This window comes from Canis lupus, chromosome X (genome assembly GCF_011100685.1).
Source record: "Canis lupus familiaris isolate Mischka breed German Shepherd chromosome X, alternate assembly UU_Cfam_GSD_1.0, whole genome shotgun sequence".
Classification (NCBI taxonomy): domain Eukaryota; kingdom Metazoa; phylum Chordata; class Mammalia; order Carnivora; family Canidae; genus Canis; species Canis lupus.
The window spans coordinates 93,080,643-93,103,699 of NC_049260.1; the positions used below are offsets into that span (position 1 = coordinate 93,080,643).

At 45.7% G+C, this 23,057-nt stretch overlaps 1 protein-coding gene across 2 annotated transcripts; it reads left to right on the plus strand.

Moving 5' to 3' along the window:
• The first annotated feature begins 388 nt into the window (after positions 1-388).
• ATP1B4 (ATPase Na+/K+ transporting family member beta 4) lies at positions 389-21,047 on the plus strand. Of its 2 annotated transcripts, none has more exons than XM_038588209.1 (8): positions 389-647; positions 4,848-5,139; positions 9,599-9,727; positions 9,990-10,094; positions 13,607-13,803; positions 14,447-14,503; positions 16,956-17,051; positions 17,791-21,047. In XM_038588209.1, exons 1-8 carry the CDS (start codon positions 585-587, stop codon positions 17,950-17,952), a joined length of 1,101 nt encoding a protein of 366 aa, XP_038444137.1. In that variant the 5' UTR covers positions 389-584; the 3' UTR covers positions 17,953-21,047. The 2 variants fall into 2 exon arrangements, with proteins under 2 accessions (XP_038444137.1, XP_038444138.1); XM_038588210.1 differs by having other exon boundaries at positions 4,848-5,127.
• Positions 21,048-23,057: the final 2,010 nt, after the last annotated feature.

Sequence of the window (23,057 nt, forward strand, 5' to 3'; positions counted from 1 at the left end):
GGGCTCCTACATTGACACAAATAAGGAATATTGTAGGTGGTTCGGTGTGTGTGTGGGGGGGGGGAGAGCAAAGGGAATCTTTCCCGACACCCTAGATCCTTTTGCATGAGATCAGTCTTATGAAAAAAGAAAGTTATTCCCAGCCATGTCCCCTCACCCCCAACGCCCACCCACACCCCACCTCCTGCACACGCTGACACTCAGCTCTTAATGGAAAAGAACACAACCTAAGATTTCCATTGGGCCCATAGTACCTCGGGCGCTAGAGGAGGGCAGAGGGCGGGTGGAGACATGAGGTGAGGGGGGTGGTGAGTCGCTCACCCTCTCACCCTCGTGACCCAGAATATCTCCCCCCTCCCTCTAATGATGAGCTTGCTTTTCCATAAGGGCTTTCCTTTGATTCAGGGAATGGGCCAACCAATGAGAAAGGGGCATGTTAGATTATTTTGGGGAAGGGCTCATGCCAGGAGGGTTCACTTTTACTAGGCGCCAAGTGTCCCCAGCAACCAGTGTCTCCTGTACCAGCAGAAGCTCCAGAACTCTCACCCCTCGCCTGCTGCCAAGGCGTTGCCCACTGAACAGCCATGAGAAGGCAGCTCCGGTCCAGAAGGGCTCCGGCCTCTCCTTACGGTTATCGCTACAGACTTGTGAGTCCCGGGGAGCAGACTATCCTGCTGCCCCTTTTGAGTGGGGTGGGTCGGGGGTTGCATAGGTCTTGGCTGATGGCCACTTCTCCTTAGCCTGGGCAGGAACAGCAAGGTTAAAGGAAGCCTATCATTTCAAGATCGAGCAGTGGCTCCTGGCATCCCCATTGGACTCCAAACTGCTGCACTGAAGGAGGAAGCCCCTCTTCCCAGGGAACAAAGACAGGAAAGGGGAAGATGCCAAAGAATATGCGCCTTCTAAAATTTGGGGGATGAGGGTGGGGTGGGGGGCGGTGTCTGGAATCTCAACAAACAGACCTTTTGGAGTCTGGGAGTAGAGGTTTCAGTCGGATAGCAGGAGATTTTGCCAGGAGCCAAGGGAAGGGGAAGAAGGAGCGAAAGACACTGCCCACCCAGCTGTCTCAATCCCTTGGGGTGGGAGCGTCTTTGGAACCCAGCTGCTCTTTTTCTAAAGCAGAAATTCCAAACTATGGCGAAAATCATAGAATCATAGAAGCTGGGAGGAATCTTAGGCATCATCTCTCCAGAAGCCCTCATTATGTAAAGGAGGCGGCTGGGGCTCAGAGCGCAGGAGTGACTTGCAAGTTAGTAAAGAGCCACAGCGAGAACGCCAAGTTTCCTCACTTCTAATCCTGTGCTCTTTCTATTATATGTGCAGTAGGCAACTCCCTAGCCCTCTGATCCTCCACCACCCGTTGCCAGCCCGCCGGCCACCCCACTCTGACCCCCCCACACACATGCACACGGGCACACACACGCCTGCACACGTGCACACACACGCCCCTCTGCTGTCGCCATTTATCTCCAGGGTGCATTACAGATTTCTCTGAACCCACAGTTTCTTTGCATTTACTTTGCTCTAAATCGTTAATATATGCCACATGCAGTCCTGTTGTGGGGTGGGGGAGGGAGTGTAGTTTGAAATCTCCCCCAGAGAGGGCTGTGATCTGAGCCCCAGGAGGAAACAAAGCTTAATACACTCTTCTCTGGAAATGGCTGCTTATATAACCAGGGAGTTAAGTAGAGACTGTCAACAGCCAGCAGAGGAAAACACAATCCTTCTAACCCCACATCAACCTACAGTGGGCTTCTCTTAACTTCTCAGCCACACCGTGTAGAGTCTTTTTTTTTTTCTCCCCACATTCCCAGAGTCCCTCCCAGTTTTCAGAGCAGTCACAACCTGTAGGACACATAGAACTATTCCTTCCTTGGCTTCTTTTCTTTGTAATGTTGCTAAAGCGTTGTGTTCCATTTCAGTTATTTGTCAAGTGCATCAGAGGAGCTTGCCCTTTATGGGAAATACTTGATTTTTAATGCGTGGGAGGTGATCTTGCCCTTTATAGGGAATACCTGATCAAATTTTAAAAATTATTTAATGCAGTGATTAATTGTATGCTAATTTCTCTTTTAAAATTAACCAACCATTCAAATGTTTACAGAGCGTTACTCAATGCAGGACACAAATTTATCCTTTGGGTCATACTGTTTGTTTATATGTTTATATGTTTGTATATTTAGAGTGCTCAAAATGGAGCCACCCTCTGCCCTTCAGACTCTTCCCTTTTAGGGCAACATGATGGCCCCAGCACACACCCACTACTATATTCCAGCACATTCACACATGCTATCACATGAGGGCACTGCCACTTTAGGAAACGGGCAAAAACAGACCCTCTCATTACCAGAGGATTCCCTACAGGATTCTGTTAAATAGTTGCACAAAAGTGCCTCTCTTGTACAATATGACGTTCTCCTATCTCTGGAATCAGAGGAGAGGGGAAAAGAATATTTGAGGTTCCTGAAGCTCAGGCAGTGTGAGAGCCATGGGGAAATTAGCTCGGAGAAGGTTAATTCTTCCCGGGAGGGTAAGGCTTTAATGACAAGCCATCTTTAATGGGATTATCATGAAAGCTCATATCTACAAATAAGATCAGGTTGAGGCCGAGGCCAGCTGCCTCCCCTGTGGAGCAGAGGTGCAGGGCAGGCACGCAGGCGACAGGGAGAGAAAAGGAAGTTGTCCAGAAGATATAAAAGGACTATAAAACCGTTCCACCTCAAATTCTCCGAGCTCCCCAGTTGCAGTAGATTGTTTGGGGGCCGTGAGGATTACCCACCACAGTGCACAAGACTGTTGGAGTTAGGACGCCCAGCTTTGTGAGAGCAATTTCCCTGGTGCCCGGGTTCAGGTTTTAAGTTTGGCAGTTATCACCGGGGCTTGTTCAGTCTCCACTGGTTAGCTAGCTGTGGGTCCCCATGCTGGGGGGTTAGGGAAGATCAGCTCTGCCCCCTGGGTGCTCAGAGTGCAGCCTGGGAGGTCAAATGTGTACCTGTGTTCGCACATGAGTGAAAGAGATTGAAGAGCATTTATTAGTCCATTCAACACTGAGTGATACGGGTTATCCTCTTGAGCCTGGTACCGTGAGTCCACGTCAGGGTCAGAAATCCTTGATTATGAACACCTGCAATCTCTCAGCAACACAGAATCGAACAGTGTTGTGCTCCATAAATCTGTTAACCACCTCGAGGCACTTGTGCTCAGTGTGACAGAGGAGAAATATCACGGTCCGGGGTAACAAGACACACAGGTTCTGAGGCTGTCAACTTGATCACAAACCTGCGGTGTGGCTGTAGCTACGGCCTGTCCTCTCTCTGGGCCTCAGATGGACAAGGGAATCTCCAAGGTTCCTGTCAGTTCTAATACGGTGTGTGATAGAGAGCCATACATTGAGGGGCTCCCGGTGGTTCAGTCAGTGAGGCGTCTGCCTTTGGTTCAGGTCATGGTCCTGGGGTCCTGGGATGGAGCCCTGCATCAGGGTGGGGCTGAGCAAGGAGCAGGGAGCCCGCTTCTCTCTCTCCTGCTCCCCCTGCTTGTGCTCTCTCTCTGCCAAATAAATAAATAAAGTCTTAAAAAAAAGAAAGATGTACATTGATACAAATTTGAGAGCAATTCAAGAGTGCTGATGATCCAGAGCGAGAGAGTGCTGGGCAGACTGAACGCCGAGAGCAGAGCCTTGTCATTCTGTGTCACTTTTACTGATCCTGAACAATCCAATTTTCTGAGCACCCCCCTCCTCCATTAATGGCAGCATTTTTAGCTGAGTGTCCTCTAAACGGCCTTTGAGGAATCAGGCAGGGAGGGGGCAGCATGGAGCCCCTGGCCTCTGGCACTGGACACATCCAACCCCAACAGGTGCATAGGCCCCGCCACTCTTCACATTTGGACAGCAGAGAGAAGGGAGGGTGGCCTCATTTTCTGCTGCTGCAGTGAGCCTTGGCAGATCCACAAAGAGCAAAGCTCCAACTCTCCTGCCTGGGGCTAGGACGCATTTGAAATACCGTCGGTGAAGTCTGGGTTTCTCTTTTTTTGCTTAATTTTCTTAGAACCACTCAGAGAAGATTACTGTTTCAGATCTCAAGGGCTGCAATCAGTCAATCAACAAATATGTGCTGAGCACTAACTGCGTGCCTGGATTTTTGCCTAGGGTATAGGGTGGGGGTGGGGGTGAGGGAGACTCAGGAAGTATCAGTTGAGGTTCCAGACCTCAGGTAGTCTGTTCAACCAGCTTAAGGCAGGCAGAGGTGCCAGCTCAGGCAGCAGTCAGAGAAGCAGCAAATAAACCCCTATGATTTGCTTCTGCTAGGAAAAGAGTCTAAATTTCGAGGAGGGGTACAGCCTCTGGCCTCTCCTCCTGCTGTCTGTCCCAGGCTACTTTTGGCTACAACTTGGGATGGTCAGGTTGAGCTCCTGCAAGTAAACAGGACAGACGAAAGAGCTGGCTTGGACTCAGAATTTGCCATGGTGGACTCGAGTCTGAAACAACCCCGTCCTCCCTGCTGGGCTCAGCTCCGCCCTGACAAGCCAAAGTTAAGCAGGAGGTCGAGGCCCCAGGATGGAGTGGTGACATAGGCAGTCCTAGGGGAAGAGCCCAAAGGCCTGCAGCTGAGAATAAAACTTACACCTCTGTGGAAAGAATATTGGGTCAAAATGGGTCCTAGAGAGGCTATTTCCTCCAAGAGTGGAGAGAAAGAAAATGTGCCTCTTGTAACAATGGGTGTGTATACAGGGAAGCGGAAATTTGAAGCATCTCCGAATATTGAGTCGTTTTTCATTGATTTTCGCTGGTGGGATGTGCCATTGGAAATTTTTCTCAAAAGGAGGACTGTGTTTTGTCACCATTCCAGGACGATCAAGATGAAGTGAACCAGAACTACTTAGCAGATGAAGAGGAAGAAGCTGAAGAAGAGGCTCGGGTGATGGTGGTACCCGATTTGGAGGAGGAGGAGGAGGAGGAGGAGGAGGAGGAGGAGGAAGAGGAGGAGGAGGAAGAGGAGATAGAAGAGGAGGAAAAGGAGGAGGAAAAGGGTCAGGGTCAGCCAACAGGCAATGCCTGGTGGCAGAAATGGCAGATCGTGAACGAATACCTGTGGGACCCGGAGAAAAGGATGTCTCTGGCCCGAACAGGTCAGAGTTGGAGTAAGTCCCAGTTGTCCCAATGCCCCAGTCGGGTGTCCTTTGCTTTTGGCTTGGTGTCCAGGACTCCTTTACCATACGTTGGATGGGCTTGTCTGCAAACTTCTCTTAGATTTCACGTGAAGGGCTCAGTGCCTCGGGAAATGCCTGGACTGCGGGCAGATCCCTTTGGAAGAAACTCCAAAATAGGTAAACAAACTGGATTATGGAGCTGAAAGCCACTGGGCTCAACTTCATTTGCGATGCAGAGAGACAGTAAGAATGAGTTGAAAGAGCACAGGGTTTTTTTTGTTTTGTTTCGTTATGTGTTTATTTATTTTTGGTGTCTTAAGTCCCACCCCCTTCACTTTCTATCTGTGTGACCTTGGGCTCATCATTGACCCTCTCTGAGCCTCGGTTTTCCTCACCTGCCAAATGAGGGCAACAGTCCCTACCTTGTCTCTCCCCATATGATCAGCCTGAGGTCCCCCGTCAGATGCTCCAATTGTCAAGTTGAAAGCACAGTTGACCCTTGAACGACACAGGTTTGAATGGCACTGCTCCACACAGGCGGTTGGTTTGTTTGTTTTCTTCCCACAAACACAGCATAGTGCTGTAAATATATTTTCTCTTCCACAAGATTTCCTTTTCTGTAGCTTACTTAATTGTAAGAAGACCATATATCATGCATGCAACGTACCAAATACGAGTTAATTGACTATTTCTGTAACTGGGAAGGCTTCTGGTCAATAGTTGGCTATTACTAGTTAAGTTTTGGAGGAGTCAAGAATTAGACACAGATTTTCGACTGCACGGGGGTTAGCACTCCTAAGCCCCGCACTGTTCCAGGGTCAACTGTACTATGCAAGAGACTATTTCTAGGATGTGAGACCCCAGTCCCCGCTAACTTGACTGGGGGTAGGGGGTGGGGTTTACAAAATCTCATCGTTTCACCCAGTAATGTCAGAAAAGGAAAGCCAGGAGGGCTGCCCTTGGCCCTGGCTGGCTTGTGTGTGTTTTAGGCTCCCACGGTGTACACAGAGAAATTAGGTTTAAAGCGGTTGTTTCTGGTGATTACGGCTGAGCCCCCCGTAGTGCTCCATCAATGGCAGAATGGCACCCCTAGCTGTGCCACCTTGTACCACACACTGCCACCACTTCAACTTCACCACTTCCCCAGCATCCCACTCCCTGGGTCCTACTCACCTCCTGAACAATTAATGCTGAGCCTTCTCCTCAGGAGATTTAGCCTGTGGTAAAATTCACACTTGCCACACTCTACGAGGCTCAGAAAAGGAGCAGCTGCTGGTTTGGCATTCAGTTAGCCCACAGGAGAAGGACAAAATAGATGACTCTATGGATGAAATAAGAGTCCTCTAGTGTCCACGGTCTAGGCTGCTAAAGTTGATGGTCATGCCTTCCAAAGGCTCCTTTGGCTGAGAATTCTCTCCCTCCTAGTTTATGTTTCTAATTCAGCTCCATCAGGGTGAAACGGCCAGCCCTCCCTTCCTGGAATTAGGAATAGCAGGTGTGGGGCTCTGAGCAACACCCACCTCCCTTCACCCCTCCCCAGTTCCCAGCCCCACCCCTGCCTATCCTTCAAGCTCTCAACTGGAACAAATGTACCATTCAAGGAACATTCCAACGTTCTGGAAGCTGCAAACGCTGGACACTCACTGAGGCTCCAAAGGGGGGCACAGCTGTTTCTCCCTTGCCTAAAGAAGACTGGGAAAACAGGCCTTGTGAAATGCAAGTGTGATTCTGGGAGAGAGAGAGAAAGCTATACTTTAACCCCTAAATAGCCAGCCATTAGAACTTCACCAGATGATCTGATCCACACTGTCCCTGTGGAGAATCATCCATAGGCCAAAAGAGAGTGATGGAGGAGAAAGGTTCAAGTGCCTGGGGAAGATATGACAGTGGGGACACTGCATGGTAGGCCATATCCAGGCCTCTGGATGGCAGGTCTCAGGAGAGTCTAGGAACTCAGGCTTCTGCTATTGGGCTATGCCTGGGCAAGGGTCATGTGGTGATGTTAATGCCTAGGCCACCGAGCATATGCTTTGCCGCCCTCTTGCTTGAAACTTAGGTGCCCACTTGAGCATTTACTAACCCTATCCCAGCCTGCACATAAACATGACCAACATATTCACCCAGCCTATGATTATATTCTGGGTTTTTCCTTTGGTAGCTGGGCAACTTCTATTTTTAGGAACTATCTGTTATTTTATTGGATACTGACAAGAACCATATGAGGTAGTAATATTATTATCCCCATTTTACAGATGCAGAAACTGAGGCTTAGAGAGGGTAAGTAATTTATCTAAAGTCACACAGTTATTAAGTGGCAGCACTGGGATTCAAGCCCAGGTCAGATGAACACCAGGGTTTGTTCTCTTGCCAGACCACACTGTCTTCGTGAACCGTAGTGATGAGCGAGGCCCTGATGGGTAGCGTCTCAGAACCTGATGGGATGTTTCGGTGGGAGGAATAAAGAATGTGGATTGTGGGTACCTACTATAGCTAAGATACCCTGGTCTATCCAAGCTTGGGTAAAGTATTCAGGAGAGACCCCTGGATTACCTAGAGGAGTGGCCCAAGTAAAACCTGAACATCCAGAGCAGAAAAAGTTGGAGGGATCAATGGGTTCCGAAAGGTATGGTGCTTGATCTTTCTTGGTGGGGATGGGGGTCGGGAAGCTGTGTTTGTTAGCCTATCACAGACTTCAGGGCACAGATTCCTGGGTAAGGCTCAGGGCCCTCCCCGCTAGTGCCATTCTCTCCTCTACACTTCCTAGCCACACATCCTAGGCAAGATGGAAGATATCCCCAATGGAATGTACCTGTATTCTATTGCTTTCCTTTCATCCCTGAAACTGAGTCTTCTAGTCCCCGAGGATGGGTTCCAGCCATTGACCTGTCCCCAGGAACAGGGATGGGGGTTTAGGAAGGAGGAGGAGGCCCAGGACACAGCACATTGGGGCAGCTGGTGGGCAGTAGCCAAGTATCGCAGGCACACAGGCACGGTTTCTTCTCCAGGGATTCCAGCTGAGTTCATGTGTCCATGTCCCAGTTCTGCCTCAGTTCACCTTATAAAACATCAAGGCTCCATTTTCAGTTGGATGCCTGAGGATCTTTTTTCTCCCTTCCTCCGTCCCTCCTCTCCCCTCCCCCGTTTTGGTTAATTTTATTTGGTTCATGGTTCGATTTAAAAATTAATATTTGGATTCAGTTTTGGGTACAGCAAAGTTATGTAGTTTGTTCCGGTTTTTGGTTCGTGATGCAGTTCAAATCTGTCGTTCCAACATCATGTTAGTGCTGTGAGTGGAGCCAGATATTGTTGCCTGAGAAGGCCCCAAGGAGGACTTGAAAAGTCCTCAGCAGCTGCCTCGTGCTCATTCACCTTACTCAGCACTGCCTCATCTTGGGGCAAACATGATTCCAATACAGCCCACGGAGGAGGGATTCACACTGCTGTGCTTCTGGTCCCACAGCAGTAATCATATTAATAAGAACAGTGGTGAGGTCCTGCCGTTTAAAGAGCACTTGGTATCTGCCAGGCTCTGTGCTATGCTATTTAGATGCATCGTCCAATGCTAAGAAGGAAGTCCTACTGTCGTCCTCATTTTACAGATGAGGAAACTGAGGCCCAGAGAGGCAAGCAGCATGTCCAAGATGAAACAGCAAAGCAATGGTAAGGTCAGGATAGGATGCAAGCAGAAGCGGAATTTCAGATATTGTTAGGGATGTATTTCAGTGTTATGAGGTTAAGTACTAGACTTGTTCCCATTTTGCCTGTGAGGACTTGGTGGGGTATAGAGAGGTTCTGGAACTGGCCCAAGCTCACAGGCAGAGCTCACAGGTAGCAAGCACCAATAATGAAGTACACTTTCTTCCTCCTTCCTTCCCTGTCATGTGTTCTTTATGGAAAGCATGAGCCACTCAAACTTTTGCTAAAGATGAATATGACTTGAAATAAGTAGGGTGAGGACTCACTTTGCCTTGATTAGAGTAGAGGCAAGTCCAGCGGAAATTAATCAAAAGTTTGAATTATAAGCTATGCAAAAAGAAATGCTGTTTTCATCACCTGCAAACACATATAATCACTGGAGCCAAGCCGCTAGGACTCTTCAGGGCACCTGCTTTAATGAGGACTCCCAAGCAATGTGCCCTCTGCAGTATGTTCAACTCCACTCCCCGGTAATCTTGCTCATGGCCATCATCTGTTCCACAAGCCCTTCCATCGGAGATGCTGTAAAGGTACACACTGCAATCAGACCTCCGACACGAAAATTCTCATGAATTCCAAATTGGTGAAATTGGAACAAGCAAGGACATACTGAATCTGGGGAGTGTGAAAAAACAAAAACAAAATAAAAGCTGTCTCATTTGTTGGGGTGGATTCTGGTTCATGAGTTCGAGTGAGGAGGCAGGCAGAGCTTGTCGGCAAGCGCTGACCACTCTCATCTCTGATTATTCTGCAGGCCTGATCTTAGTCATTTACTTCTTCTTCTATGCCTCCCTGGCCGCTGTGATTACCCTCTGCATGTACACGCTCTTCCTGACCATCAGTCCTTACATGCCGCCCTTCACCGAGAGGGTGAAGCCTCCTGGTGAGTGCCCAAGTGCCCTGTGCTGCCCAAATTTGCTGGAGAGAAATCTGCTTGCACCGCATGTTCAGCCTCAATTAACTTTGGCTCTTCCCAGTAATGACTTAGGGATTCAATCATTAAGAGTAAAAGTAAAATGGTATTTGGCAAATTATGGTCCTTTTTATTTTGATTGCCTGGGGCGGGTAGTGATTTCATGGGAATCGATACAAAAAAATTATCCCAAGAATGGGTTAATATATCCAAGACTTGTTTTCATTGCCAGGAGTTATGATTAGACCCTTCGCCCATAGCCTTAACTTCAACTTCAACGTTTCTGAACCTGACACTTGGCAGCATTATGTCATTAGTCTAAATGGCTTTCTCCAGGGTAAGTAAGTGCTTCTGAGTGGGGGAAATCTCTTTGGAAAGGTGATGGGTTGGGTGCACGGGTTGGGGTGGGAGGGATCAAAATTCACAGTTCACCAGAAATCCCACTCTTACTAACCCCAGCCCATCCTGGTCTTTCCCTACTATGCATCCCTCTCAGCACCTGTATACACAATCAAAACTGTTCTAGCTTGTGATCGTATGTTGTCTTGAAAGCACATAAGCCAACTCTCCATTAAGATGCTTAGTTCATCAGGGCAGAGAACTTGTTTCCTTTTCTTAAACATTCGCGGGCACCTAGTTATGTTCCGGGCACATCCAGATGGCTCAATGATGATCAATTATAAAAGATCATTCCATGGGAGTGGGTAGTGATGAGAAAAGAAGAGTGTTCTCCAGCATGGGAAGATTCCTGCTTCCTATACTCTTTCAAGGTAAGAGAATTCCTTTCTCCTTTCTCAGAGATGGGCCATCTTGATGGAAGAGAACAGGGGTCTTGATTTAATAGCATCCCGGCAGGGAGTTAGAGGAAGAATCTCTGGGTGACCGTCACTCCAATATTTTGATAACAAATGTTTGCAAGATGCCTATCTCTGTAGGGTCATCAGACACACTCTTGAGGACAAATGAGTGGTTTTTTGAGAAGCCCTTCCACAGACTAAAAACCAGGGAGCAGTTTGGTTAAGGTTCGACACGGAGCACACAGGCTCTGTATCGATCCAGCTATCAGAGAAGAGCCCCAGTGTATTAACATTGCTGCACCAATTATTTGTGGAAAAAAGCCAGTTGGATTGGTTTGGTTGTCCCTTCCTGGCTGAATTGGTGGGGCGTTGGGGGGTGGGGGAGTGGAGGAGGGGCATAGGGGGCAGTAGAATGTGCACTGAATTAAGAGAAAAACAATCTCTTATGTGATGGGAAGCGCTATGTAAATGCATAAATTTTGTCTTTTTTAAAAAAGATTTTATTTATTCATGAGAGACACAGAGAGAGAGGCAGAGACATAGGCAGAGGGAGAAGCAGGCTCCATGCAGGAAGCCCAATGCGAGACTTGATCCCGAGACTCCGGGATCATGCCCTGAGCTGAAGGCAAACGTTCAACCACCGAGCCACCCAGGCGTCCCTTGTCATTTCATGCATAGAAAAATCCACCATCAGGGCGCCTGAGTGGCTCAGTCGATTAAGTGTCTGACCTCTGATCTCAGTTCAGGTCTCCATCCTAGGGCTGTGAATTCAAGCCCCGCATTGGACTCCACACTGGGTGTGGAGCCTACATTAAAAAATATCTACCATCTCTATTCTACAAACGAGGCGACTGAGGCTCAGAAAGGGGAAGTAACATGATAAAAGTCTCCCAGCAGCCGAACCAGTGTTTAAACCCACATCCGTGGTTTTGACACCCTTGCTACTGGAAGTGTAGTCCAGGATCTGCAGCAACAGCATCCCCTGGGAGTTTATTAAAAAGGCAGGCTCTCAGGCCCCACCCCAAGGCCTGTGGAATCAGGACTGGCACTTGAACAACAGCCACAGGTGATCTGTATAAACTTTAAAGCTTGAGAAATACACTGCTTTTTGTAATTGCTTGCTGCCCTATGACCAGGAGTTAGAAACTCAGCTTTATTATCAGTTATGCTCAGTGTCCTTTTGGGTAAGTCTGAGTTTCAGATTCCTAACCTGTGAAATGAGGGGAGCTGGGTCCTTTCTGAGTCCATGTTGTTCCTTTTTGAGCTCAAAAAATGTTTTGGGCATCATAGCCAGCACAATATCTTCTTTTCTTTCAAACTGTTTGTGAACTATTACAAGCATGTTGCCAGAATCTCTGCGGAGGAAATCCGTCTGAGAAGCTAGAGAAATACCAATTCTGACCTAATGACAGAGATGGAAAACATTAGGGAAAGCAGTGGGTTTTTAGTTGCTACGTGTAGATAGCATGCCCTATTTAAAAGGAACACATCTCTGAAATAGCATCCCAGAGTATCAATTTCATTCCCAGGAGGACTGGGATTTTGCAATAAGGGTCATGCCCATGTCACATTATTTTTAATGGAACTACCTCAAGAGAAACAACGAGCACGTGATTAGAGCTTCTATTTAGAAACTTATTATTTGAACATAGTTCTTGTGCTAAAAAAAAAAAAGATTAAAACAAAGCCTTGAATCAAATGTAGCTTTGTTGAAGGAAAAATAAAGACTTAACCATAATCAGAATTGATTTAAAATTCCCAGTTGCTTCTTAATAATATTAAACTGGAGTCACAACCTGTCTAGATGCAGACCCAGCAGTACATTTGGAGTTTCACCACTGGTAAATCGTATAGGTACACAATCTCCTCCGATAAACTAAGTGGCTAAGAACATGAGTGCAGGAGGGCTGGACCTAACAGGACTAACTGGACTCCGTCGTTTAACACCAGATTGGAAATAATGTAGTAATTTCCAAAGCCCAGTTCCATGGCATCTATCTGGTAGTCCAAAGAGTGAGCTCACAGATAGCCCCCTTCTTTTTTTATTTTTTTATTTATTTATGACAGTCACACACACACACACAGAGAGAGAGAGAGAGAGAGAGAGAGAGAGAGAGAGAGGCAGAGACACAGGCAGAGGGAGAAGCAGGCTCCATGCACCGGGAGCCCGACGTGGGATTCGATCCCGGGTCTCCAGGATCGCGCCCTGGGCCAAAGGCAGGCGCCAAACCGCTGCGCCACCCAGGGATCCCAGATAGCCCTCTTCAACTCTCTTTCCCGATGTGTATACCTTGGACACATGTGACGTGAACTCTGAGTGCCTCGGGTCTCGACAGACAAGATCTCACCTTCTCACCTTCTTGGGGGAGACCCTACATCTTGTCGTTGGTTTCTGTCTCTCAATCTAAGCTTCTATTTTGCGGTGCTAACTTCCCTCTGTAAAGGACCAGAAGCTGGTTTTTCTTCTCTTTCTCCCTCTTTCTCTTCCTCTCCCTTCCTCCTGCCCCACAGCACACACTTCTCATTTTCTTGCATCAGGTGTCTCTTGTGGACCTCACAGGAGATGTGTCCTAGACTGACCTTAAAGAGATTTCACCCAAGAGCTTCACTTCCTTATATAAGCCCCACTGTGACACGATTCAGTCCCTCTTCCAAAATCTGTCTGCTACGTGCCTATTCCTCTTCCAAGAGTAGAAGGAGCAGCCCTCCAAGATTACGATGTGCCATAGCTGAAAAGAAATAAGGGAAAATGGCAGTTATAAAGTGGCCAGCACATGACCCGGCGATAGATATTCCCAAGTGCAGAAGGAAGGAGAAGCAATCAAAGTGGGCCAAGGGGGATGAGCCCAAAAGGTTTCCAGGAGAGAGGCTGATTGATGGAGGGCCTTGGGCACCGATCCGGGTCACAGAGCCTAGGCCAGGCCAAGTGGGCTTTCAGAGGAGTACAAGCAAGCTGCAGACAGGAAACTAGGGAGGAGGACTACTGGAAACGTGGCCTTCCTCTGTAGCACCTGTCTAACGTACCCTTTTGCCACCCACACGCTCACCTTAGGTTACAATGACAGTCTTCAAGAGGAGATGAATGTAGATTGTCCCCCGGGGCAGTACTTCATCCAAGATGGCGATGAGGATGAAGACAAGAAGGCCTGCCAGTTTAAGCGCTCCTTCCTCAAGAACTGCTCTGGCTTGGAGGACCCTACTTTTGGCTACTCTACGGGACAGCCCTGCATCCTTCTAAAGATGAACCGGGTATACTGGCCTTTGATACTCCGGTGATAATAGGTGGATGAGCTGGGTAGGAGGGCTCTGGCCACTCCATTTCTCTTGGGCTCTGTCTCCACACACTGCAAGTGTGGTCACTTTTACTGACAGCATCAGTAATACAAACAATGGGACAAACCTATCAAACAATAATACCTTTTTCTCCCTGAGTACTTCCTATGTCCACTCTTCTCCCCCATCCCAAACCAGCCCTTGATGCCCTCTGTCAGCAATGAGGTCCTGAGCTGTTTGCAACAAGGGACTGACATGGTGGCAGTAGGGAGGGGCAATTCTTATAAGAAATACATTTTCTTCCTCTCTTGCCATGCCTGAGGTGTGGTAGAGCCTTCCCAAGTACATACCTCTTCAAACCAGAAAGTTCTTTACATCTTCAGGGTTCTCTGTATGAACATCAGGTAACAGTGTAATGAGTAAGCTGAGCTGCGCAACTCTGAAGATATTTTGCATATTTTGCTTTTTGTGATATTCCTATGAGGGCAAAATAGATTACGTTTATGCCTAAGGAAGTGGTGGCTTCAGGGGGATTTAGAAAAGTCCCATTTTCACTGTCCAATCCGTTTTGTTTTATGATGTGAAGACAGTAACAACAATGCTGGTTTTCCTTTGCTAGATTGTAGGCTTTCGTCCTGAGCTTGGGGATCCTGTGAAAGTGTCCTGCAAAGTTCAGGTAAGGTGCCTTTTTGAGTGAGTATGGCTAGCACATTGGTTTTATGCAAAAAGGTGGTTCATCCCTTCCAAGGGCTTCACTATGGATGACTGACTGGCTATGGGTTAGGGAAAGGGTTCATTTTTTCATAACTACAAGTCCCTTTAGTACCTTCAGGCCTTCTTCTTGCCAGAAAGCATTCAATTCGTGTGTGTGTGTGTGTGTGTGTGTGTGTGTGTAGTGTGTCTGCGTGTGCGCGCCAGTTTATACCTGTGAAAGCCAAACAATGAACCTGTTAGGGGCCACAGCAGGGAATGATAATGTGCCACGTCATTAATTGGGATTCTGTTTACACTTTTGCTTTTAGCTCTAATTACTTTTTTCTTTGAACTAAACAAACAGATTTCATTAGAGCCATTAGTCCCTGCTTTTAAAACAGAATTTCACTTTTTGCAGCAATGACCAGTGGCACTGCGTGTTGCAATAACAAATGACTACAAGGGAAGTATAAACAGAACTCCATTAATATGCTAATTAACTGCCCTTCGAGGGGCCATTAACTCCTATCTCATCTGCACCAATTAGCTCCTTTGTAGGAAGAAGCCCTAGATCTTGGGTTTGCTTCTCAAACTGGAAGTGGTAGCTCCCTCCTGTTTCATAACATCCACTGTACCCCCAGCCCTGGACAGTTGTCTCACTAATGTGTGAAGCCAGGTAATCCCATTCTTAGTTCTAGAAATACAGCTCAAAACTCCAGTCTTGATGGTGCTAGATCAGAAAGCAGCAAGAGGCAACATTCATTCAGCAAGCATTTATTGATCACTTATGATATACCAGGTACTTTGCTAGGTGTTGGGGGTGCCAAGATAAATACGACTCTGTCTCTGAAATCAGGGCAATCAAATATTACAGCTGCTATGAAAAGTGCAGTGGGGACACTGAGGAGGGAAAGGTTAGTTCCACATGGGAGGTGCTGACGCTGAAGATGAATGTTGAAAGGTCAGGATATGGTTTGCCCTGTGAACAAGATCGAAGGACATTCATTCTGTTCACATGTACATGAGTATGTGTAAATATACACACATGTGAGGTGTGACTACAAATTAGTGGAACTGATTCCACGGATTATTCACAAACGTGAACTGCATCGCTTTCTAGAAGAATATGTAAGTAAATCATAAAGACCAACACAATCTTAAACTAGTATATTAATTAGCTTGAGTCCTGCTTATAGTTCTCTAGTAGAAGCCATTCATTTTTCAGCTGACATAGAACCTTGCTGAGAACTGTCCTTTAAAACGAAAACAAGAAATATTAAGAGTCTTTATACATTCTATAATAATCAACTGGTCAAAATCAACACCCACTTGTGGAAATAAAGCAGGATAAGGTAATCACTAGAATAAATTAAGGAGAGCTCCAATTATACTAGGAACGATTACACTGTGTTGAAAGAAGTAATCACATGACCCCAGTGAGTGATTTGCTAGTAGTGATGCACTGTCTGTCCCTTATCAGCCCCCAGACCTCCGCCATATAAGGCAAGCCTAATTCATAGGCAGAAAGGTCCGTCCCCTACCTGACATGATATGATGAAGCTAGACTTATTTATTTCATCTTTCCAGCCCTGGTTCCCTCTTGCTCATCCCCCTGATTGCCTCTATAGTAATTAAGCACTATAGAGAACGTGGTCAGAGACATGAGTTTTGGTGGGCCAAACTTATGGGATGTGTCCCTATACATCAGATTCCTGTGCATCGGTCTGACTGTCTGACTTCCAACAGAACTGAGCCCACAATGTGAAGGTTGTTGTGGCATGGAATTTATTAAACATGTTCTTTTTCTTAAGATTTTATATATTTATTTGAGAGAAGGATTGCGTGTGTGCACAAGCAAGGGTTGTGGAGGGGCAGAAGGAGAGGGGGAAGCAGACTTCCCAATGGGCAGGGAGCCCAATGTGAGGCTCCATCCCAGGACCCCGGGATCACCATCTAAGCCAAAGGCAGGCACTTAATCAACTGAGCCACTCAGGTACCCCTACTAAACATGTTCTAACTTATACCTGCCTCAAAGTCCAAGACTGGGTGCCAGCCCCAGGATGATTTTCTTGGAGAGGGGCTGGCATGGTAGGCCCTCTTGCTAGAGCAGCACCAGCTACTGCAAGCCCTCTGGAGCCCTTCTGTCTAGGTCCCCTAGGAGCAGTACAGAACTATATTGAGCATGTTTGGCCTCCTCAGTCTAGGCCTTCCATTCAATATTCTTGGAACTGAAAACCAAGGCACAGTCTCCCTCTGGAAATGCTCTGGGGATATAGGTGTGGGGTAAGCTATGCCCCATTCTGCTTTCATGGGTCTTCCTGGGACAGTTGGTTGTGGGTCACATGGTGAGTTCACCTGGGGCACAGGCCCCTTGAGCTCAGGCTTCAACCCACGGAGGGACCCAGCATCCCACATACACCTGCTTTTACTTACAGAGAGGCGATGAAAATGACATCCGATCCATCAATTACTACCCAGAGTCGGCTTCTTTTGACCTTCGCTACTACCCTTACTACGGCAAACTGACTCACGTAAGCCTGTATCCTTTTCAGTCTTTGCTGTCAGAAAGGGCTCAGAGACAGAGGAAGGGCTGTCTGGAATCTCTGAGAATTAGGGAGCAGCATTAGACAGCAGGATGAATAGCAGCTGGCCAAGACCAGGTGCTACCTCTACCAATTCCTAGTTTAAACGCTCCTTTCCATATCTGAAGGAATCCCAGATATGGTCTGGCCTCACTCCTTCAGTTTACAGACGGAGATTTTAGGCTTCAGAGAAAGTGACTTGCCCAAAACACATAGCTAATTAGCGGCAGAGCCAGGAGCAGACAAATCACTGTCATTGCACTCCATTACACCCAAATAATCACACCTGCCTGTTTCTCCCAGGTGAAGCCTTGGGGCAGTGGTGGTGGGTCATAGAGTGAGGCTTCATCTTTAGCAGAAACATTTGAAAGATACTAGTTCTGGTTTCATTCGTGGTTTGATATCCAGAAAATCATATCACATAGACTTAGAACTGGTTTTCCCCAGAGGACAATCAGACATCTGACAGTGACTTACAGGAGAAACATGCCATTTCCCCACTGTCCCAGAGCAGAGAGAGAGCATGTCAGTGGCTTTAGCCATTTGCGACTTGGCCTCATAGGACTCACTCAGTTCCCTGTGTGAGGATTATCCCATCTTGCACTGAATATCTGATCGCTTCTATCCTGTTACCCACTCCACCCCCTCCCCTCTTCCCACTTAGGATTCATTGTTCTTCCACCTACAGGTTAACTACACCTCCCCGCTGGTGGCAATGCACTTTACAGACGTGGTGAAGAACCAAGCAGTGCCTGTACAGTGCCAGCTGAAGGGCAAAGGCATCATAAATGATGTCATCAATGATCGTTTTGTGGGGAGGGTGATCTTTACTCTGAACATAGAAACCTAAGAACTGTGCGGGGGCCTCCTGCTTGTTCTGTTTCTGTTTATTTCATGTACCCCTGGTAGTACCTGGATTCTTTTTCTTCGATCAGGACACAGCCAGATGGACACCTAAGACAGCAGATCATCTTTCCTTGCCTTTGACATATGTATAAAATGATACTGTGGGATTGATTTTTCAAAGGTAGTCTCTCCTGATGACAAATAGATGATGTTAATTTCCTTTCCCCGCGACTTAAAACTAAAACCCGTTCTTGCTGCTAGAAGTCTCACCATAGTGTAAACATAGTATCTGATAAAATTCACAAGAGCCATGAAGGAGAATTGCTATGATAATTTTAAACTCATCGTGTTTTGTAAAATTTTGTTGTTTTTAGAGGTGAGAGTCCTCCCAATCAGGCCGATAAGTTTTTTTTCTTTTCTCAACCTGCCTGGCAAGTTCCTTCCCTGGGAACCACCAATCATATCAACTTGGAATACACTCAGGGCTACCATACCTAGAGAACTCTATATCTAAGGGTGCTTGAGGAACTGGCTGCCTCAAATGGGCAACTAAATAATACTGATTTGAAGACTAGGTTATCTTCAACTGGGCCAGAAAGCAGTGCTAACTGGATATCGTTCTGGAATAGAAATGAAGACCTTTCCTATGACTTTTCTGGGAGGTGGGGTCCACAGCAATTGGGGAGAATACCTACCATGTGGATGTGATTGGCATTTGATTCCTTGCTCTGAGGTGTGGTCATCCAAAAGCAAACATTCCTGCACACAGGTTTCTTTCAACTTCAGGCAAAGGAGAAAGCAAGGAAGATCTTCACCTGTTAATTATTCTTGGGCTATTTGCTTGACAGCAGTATAATGTTCATTGAGATCATCAGGGATGGGCATGTTGGTCCCCAGCTACAGCTCTGGGGATTGAAATCTCAGTCTCTTCCTACTGATCCATCGTAAGACAGAAAGCTCCTGCCAGGCCACCCAAAACCCAAGGCCCACTGCCAGCGTTTCATTTGCCTAGAAAACGATAGGAGGCAGATAGTAATTAAGCACTATAGAGATCCAGGTTGTGGATCAGCCAGGCTGCTTTGTCTTATCTTTGGCCATGCGACCATTCCACTGCTTCTTAACACCTCCACCAGGGGGAGGGCTGGGACAAGGAGAAAAAGTGAGCATTAGAGCATTGCATAGTGTCTCAGGGTCCAAAGTAAGCTTAAATGCCACCTAGAAGCATCCAGAGTCTGAATCTCCTCTACAATGTTTATCTTCTCCCAAAACAGGGAACTGGCAGTCTGGTAGTGAAGACAAACAAGCAAAGAAGTAACTATGAACTAGTATGACAAGTTATAAAACTAGTATGTGGTAATGCCATGGGAACATGAGGAAACGTAACTTGAGCTGAGAAAGTAGCAGAGGAAATTTCACATGCAAAGTCACAAATACGAAATACCATGGTGTGTTTGGGTAACTGGGAGCAGTTCATGTAACTGGAGTGTAAGGAGCTCAAAGGAATGGCCAGGAGTGGCAGGGGATTGAGCTAGAAAGGTGTACAGGTACTGAAAGAGGACTTTGAATTTAATCCAGTAGGTGAAAAGGTGTCATCAAGGTATTTTAAGCAGGGAAGCTCTGTGATCATATTTACACTTTAGAAAGAGCACTTTGGCAGCCACAGTGTGAAAAATGGGTTGAAGAGGGCAAGACTGGGGAGTGGGCAATGAGGGAGAAGAAGGAGTCAAGAATGGAACCAAGGTTTTGAACTTGGCTAGAACAGGTGTGATGGTGATATTGTTGATCAAGACTGGGAATACAAGAGAGAAGCAAGATTGGAGAGCAAGATGTGATCAATTTAAAGCTTGTGATTCCTATTGGTCAGACACCCATGTGGAGATGTAAACATAAGTGGAGTTGGGGAGAAGGAAATCTGAGAACAAAAGCAACATTTGCTTAAGTGAACTCTCTTAAGAAATTCTAAGCTATTTGATCTCGGGGAATTTGAGCCAGTTATTTAAACACACCACACCAATCTAGTCTCTCAGATAGTGTTTTTCTCTTCATTTGTGGCAGAAAGCACTGTGGCTGCTCTTTGGAATCTCCTTCCCACTTTCCAACTCTTGTCAACAGAGTAGAAGGGAGCTGACCTCTATTAACAAGTGATAAAATATTCGACAGCAGATATGTGAAAAATACAAACAACAAAACTGTCTCCTCCCAACCCCTGTCCTTATCAAATTCAATTTTCAAAACTAATCTTGAAAAAGAACAAAATACCTGAAGATGATAACTTTAAAACCATTTCAAGATTACTTCAAGTAATCAAACTCTCAAGATTCAGTAGTAAAAGATAATAGAACATTAGATCTGGAAAGGATATTAGAGTGTTTAGAGAAAACAACCTGCATTGCATCTGACTCCAGGTCCAGTGCTCTTTCTACTCTGAGCTGCTGCTTACCAGGAAGTACCATCTTTTTAAAAATCAATGGATGATATCCCAAACATTTTGAAACATATGTCAAATTTGGGTTAGAATAGTTAACATTTCACAGGAATTCAATTACTGGTGCTATATTTTATACATAATACATTATCCTGTTAAATGCGTTGACTATTACACAGACAAGGAATTATGAATCTTTTGTCATACAGTATTTCTCATTCAGTGGAATCCATTGTATCCACAGTTTCCAAGCAGTATTGAATAGTACTAGGATGGTTTGGGTTGTCAGCTGGGACATGAAAAAAATAGCTTTATCACACAGAACTGGATATTATAATATATACTCACTAAAATGGAATTCTAACAGTTCAATAAACTTCCAGTGGATTAATTAAAATCATCCCCCATACTGTATCATACCAAGATTTGATTTGCATACCATCTGTTGCAATGCACTTGGCTTTACTTTATTGTCAATGAGAATTACTACTTCCAAATGCCTTCGTGGTTTTGTCCATGCTAGACTTATGATTTCACACCCCCTCCGAAATCATTATCCTAAAGTAACTTTCCTTAGGCATCTATTTGCTGGGAATCTTCATGTAGAAAACATTATTATTGTATTGAGGAATTGTTGACAACAATAAATTGAAATAAAAAAGAAGTGTATGGTTTCCTCTCTCTAGACAGTACCACTGATTTTCCCACAGGAATACTGGGCAGCCATGTGGGTGGAAAACTTGACAACTGACAGCCTATTAGTTTAAAACTTTTTTCTTCTTCTTCCCTCTATTTTTTTTTTGACTCTTGGGGTTTAACCACAGAAGGATGAAACTAAAAGTTGTTTCGTTTCTGAGCATTTTTCCTTTTGTAGTCTCTATGCTCTGGTTTCACGGAAGACTACTTTGTCAGAGCAAACTTCCTTTCTTCATCGAGTCCTCGTGTAAATTGTTCCATTTGTTTGTATAGAAAAAGAACACCAAGAGAAACTTTGAGGTGGAGAGAAGGAACCAATATCCAAAGAGAAGCTGCAATTGCTTGATGAAAGCCTGGCTAAGTGATTTTAAGGCACATCTGGCCACAAATGGTCTCCCAGAGCAAATCTCTAATGGTAACTGCAATTAAAGACAAATATTTCCACTCCCTTGTCTGACTCAGAAACTAAGCTGCTGTAGGAATCCCTTCTTTCTTTGGGAGCTGCCCTGGCCTAAGGTCTACTAGGCTTATATGGTTTGATTGAGGCGAGATCTGTGATCCCAATACTTTTCCCCAATCTAGGTTCTTGGTTAGAGTCATTTTCCTTACTGATTTCCTCTTAAAGTATTCAAACATGATAAAGGAATTTAACCAAATCAAACAGAAACATGATTTCCACTGTGATTTTATCTAGGCAGAAAACAGAGGTTTGGATGTGTGTGGTGATGGGGAGGAAGAACAGGATGGATGGAGGCAAAGAGTGAGAGAAAGGAGTTGAAAGGCTGAATAGCCCTGCTTACTTCACAAAGTTCTTTAGTTGCAAGCTAGAAGGGAAGAAACACTGATAGGAGGATCTAAAAGGCTTAAGAAAGATATGATAGGCTCTCAGTCTGGCAGCTTAGTCGCCAGGATATACTTCTGTGCAGGCTCCTGTATGGCCATAACATCAATCAGGGTTTTTTTTTTAAGATTTTATTTATTTATTCATAGACACACAGAGAGAGGCAGAGACACAGGCAGAGGGAGAAGCAGGCTCCATGCAGGGAGCCCGACGTGGGACTTGATCCAGGGTCTCCAGGATCACACCCCAGGCTGCAGGCGGAGCCAAAGTGCTGCGCCACCAGGGCTGCCCCTCAATCAGCGTTCTAACAATAGATAGCACACTTGACAAAATGGAGTAATTGGCAGGGGGCGTTATTTACAAAGAGATTACTGATAAATGTGTAGATGCAGGGAACCACGGAGAATAGCACAATAACCCAGACTAGTATAAGCTGAACTCTTACCTTCCCTAGACCCCAAGGGACAGGCATAGGAAGTGGCTCCCACAACCCAGAAGGGCCAAGTCATGTACAGCTAACTGCCCTGAGAGGAGTGGTGACCTTGTTGAAGGCCTAAGCTAGCCCAAGGTGATCTTGTAGGGAGGTAATCATACATTTATTTATGGTTGTATCTGAACTTTAAAAAAATTTTAAATTAAGATCTCCAAAGAACAGTCCTTTCAGTCTACCCTAGCATTTTGTTGACATCTTTCACTTGAAAGAAAGGGAGGGTGAAGAGAGAAACAAACCATCTTGATTTATTCTGCTTTATCTTTACCAAAAAACATTCTATAATTCAACTCTGCATTAAATGAAATGTCTAGCTTGCATAAAACATTTTCTTTCCAGAACAGAATGATACAACCTTCATAATACAGTTAACTTGAATCAGAAAAGTATTTGTCTTCCATTAAGGACAAACATGTTCATAAATGAGAATCAGGATAATGGTGACATCCTTTCCCTCTCCAATCCCCCAGCTGATGATATATCATCTTGTATATAGAAAATCCTAAGGAATCTACTAAAAGACTATTACAGCTAATAAACAAGTTCACCAACATTGTAAGATAAAAGGTCAGTATACAAAAATTGGTTGTCTTTCTATACACTAGTAGTAAGTAATTAAAAAAAAAGAAATTAACAAAACAATTCCATTTACAATTG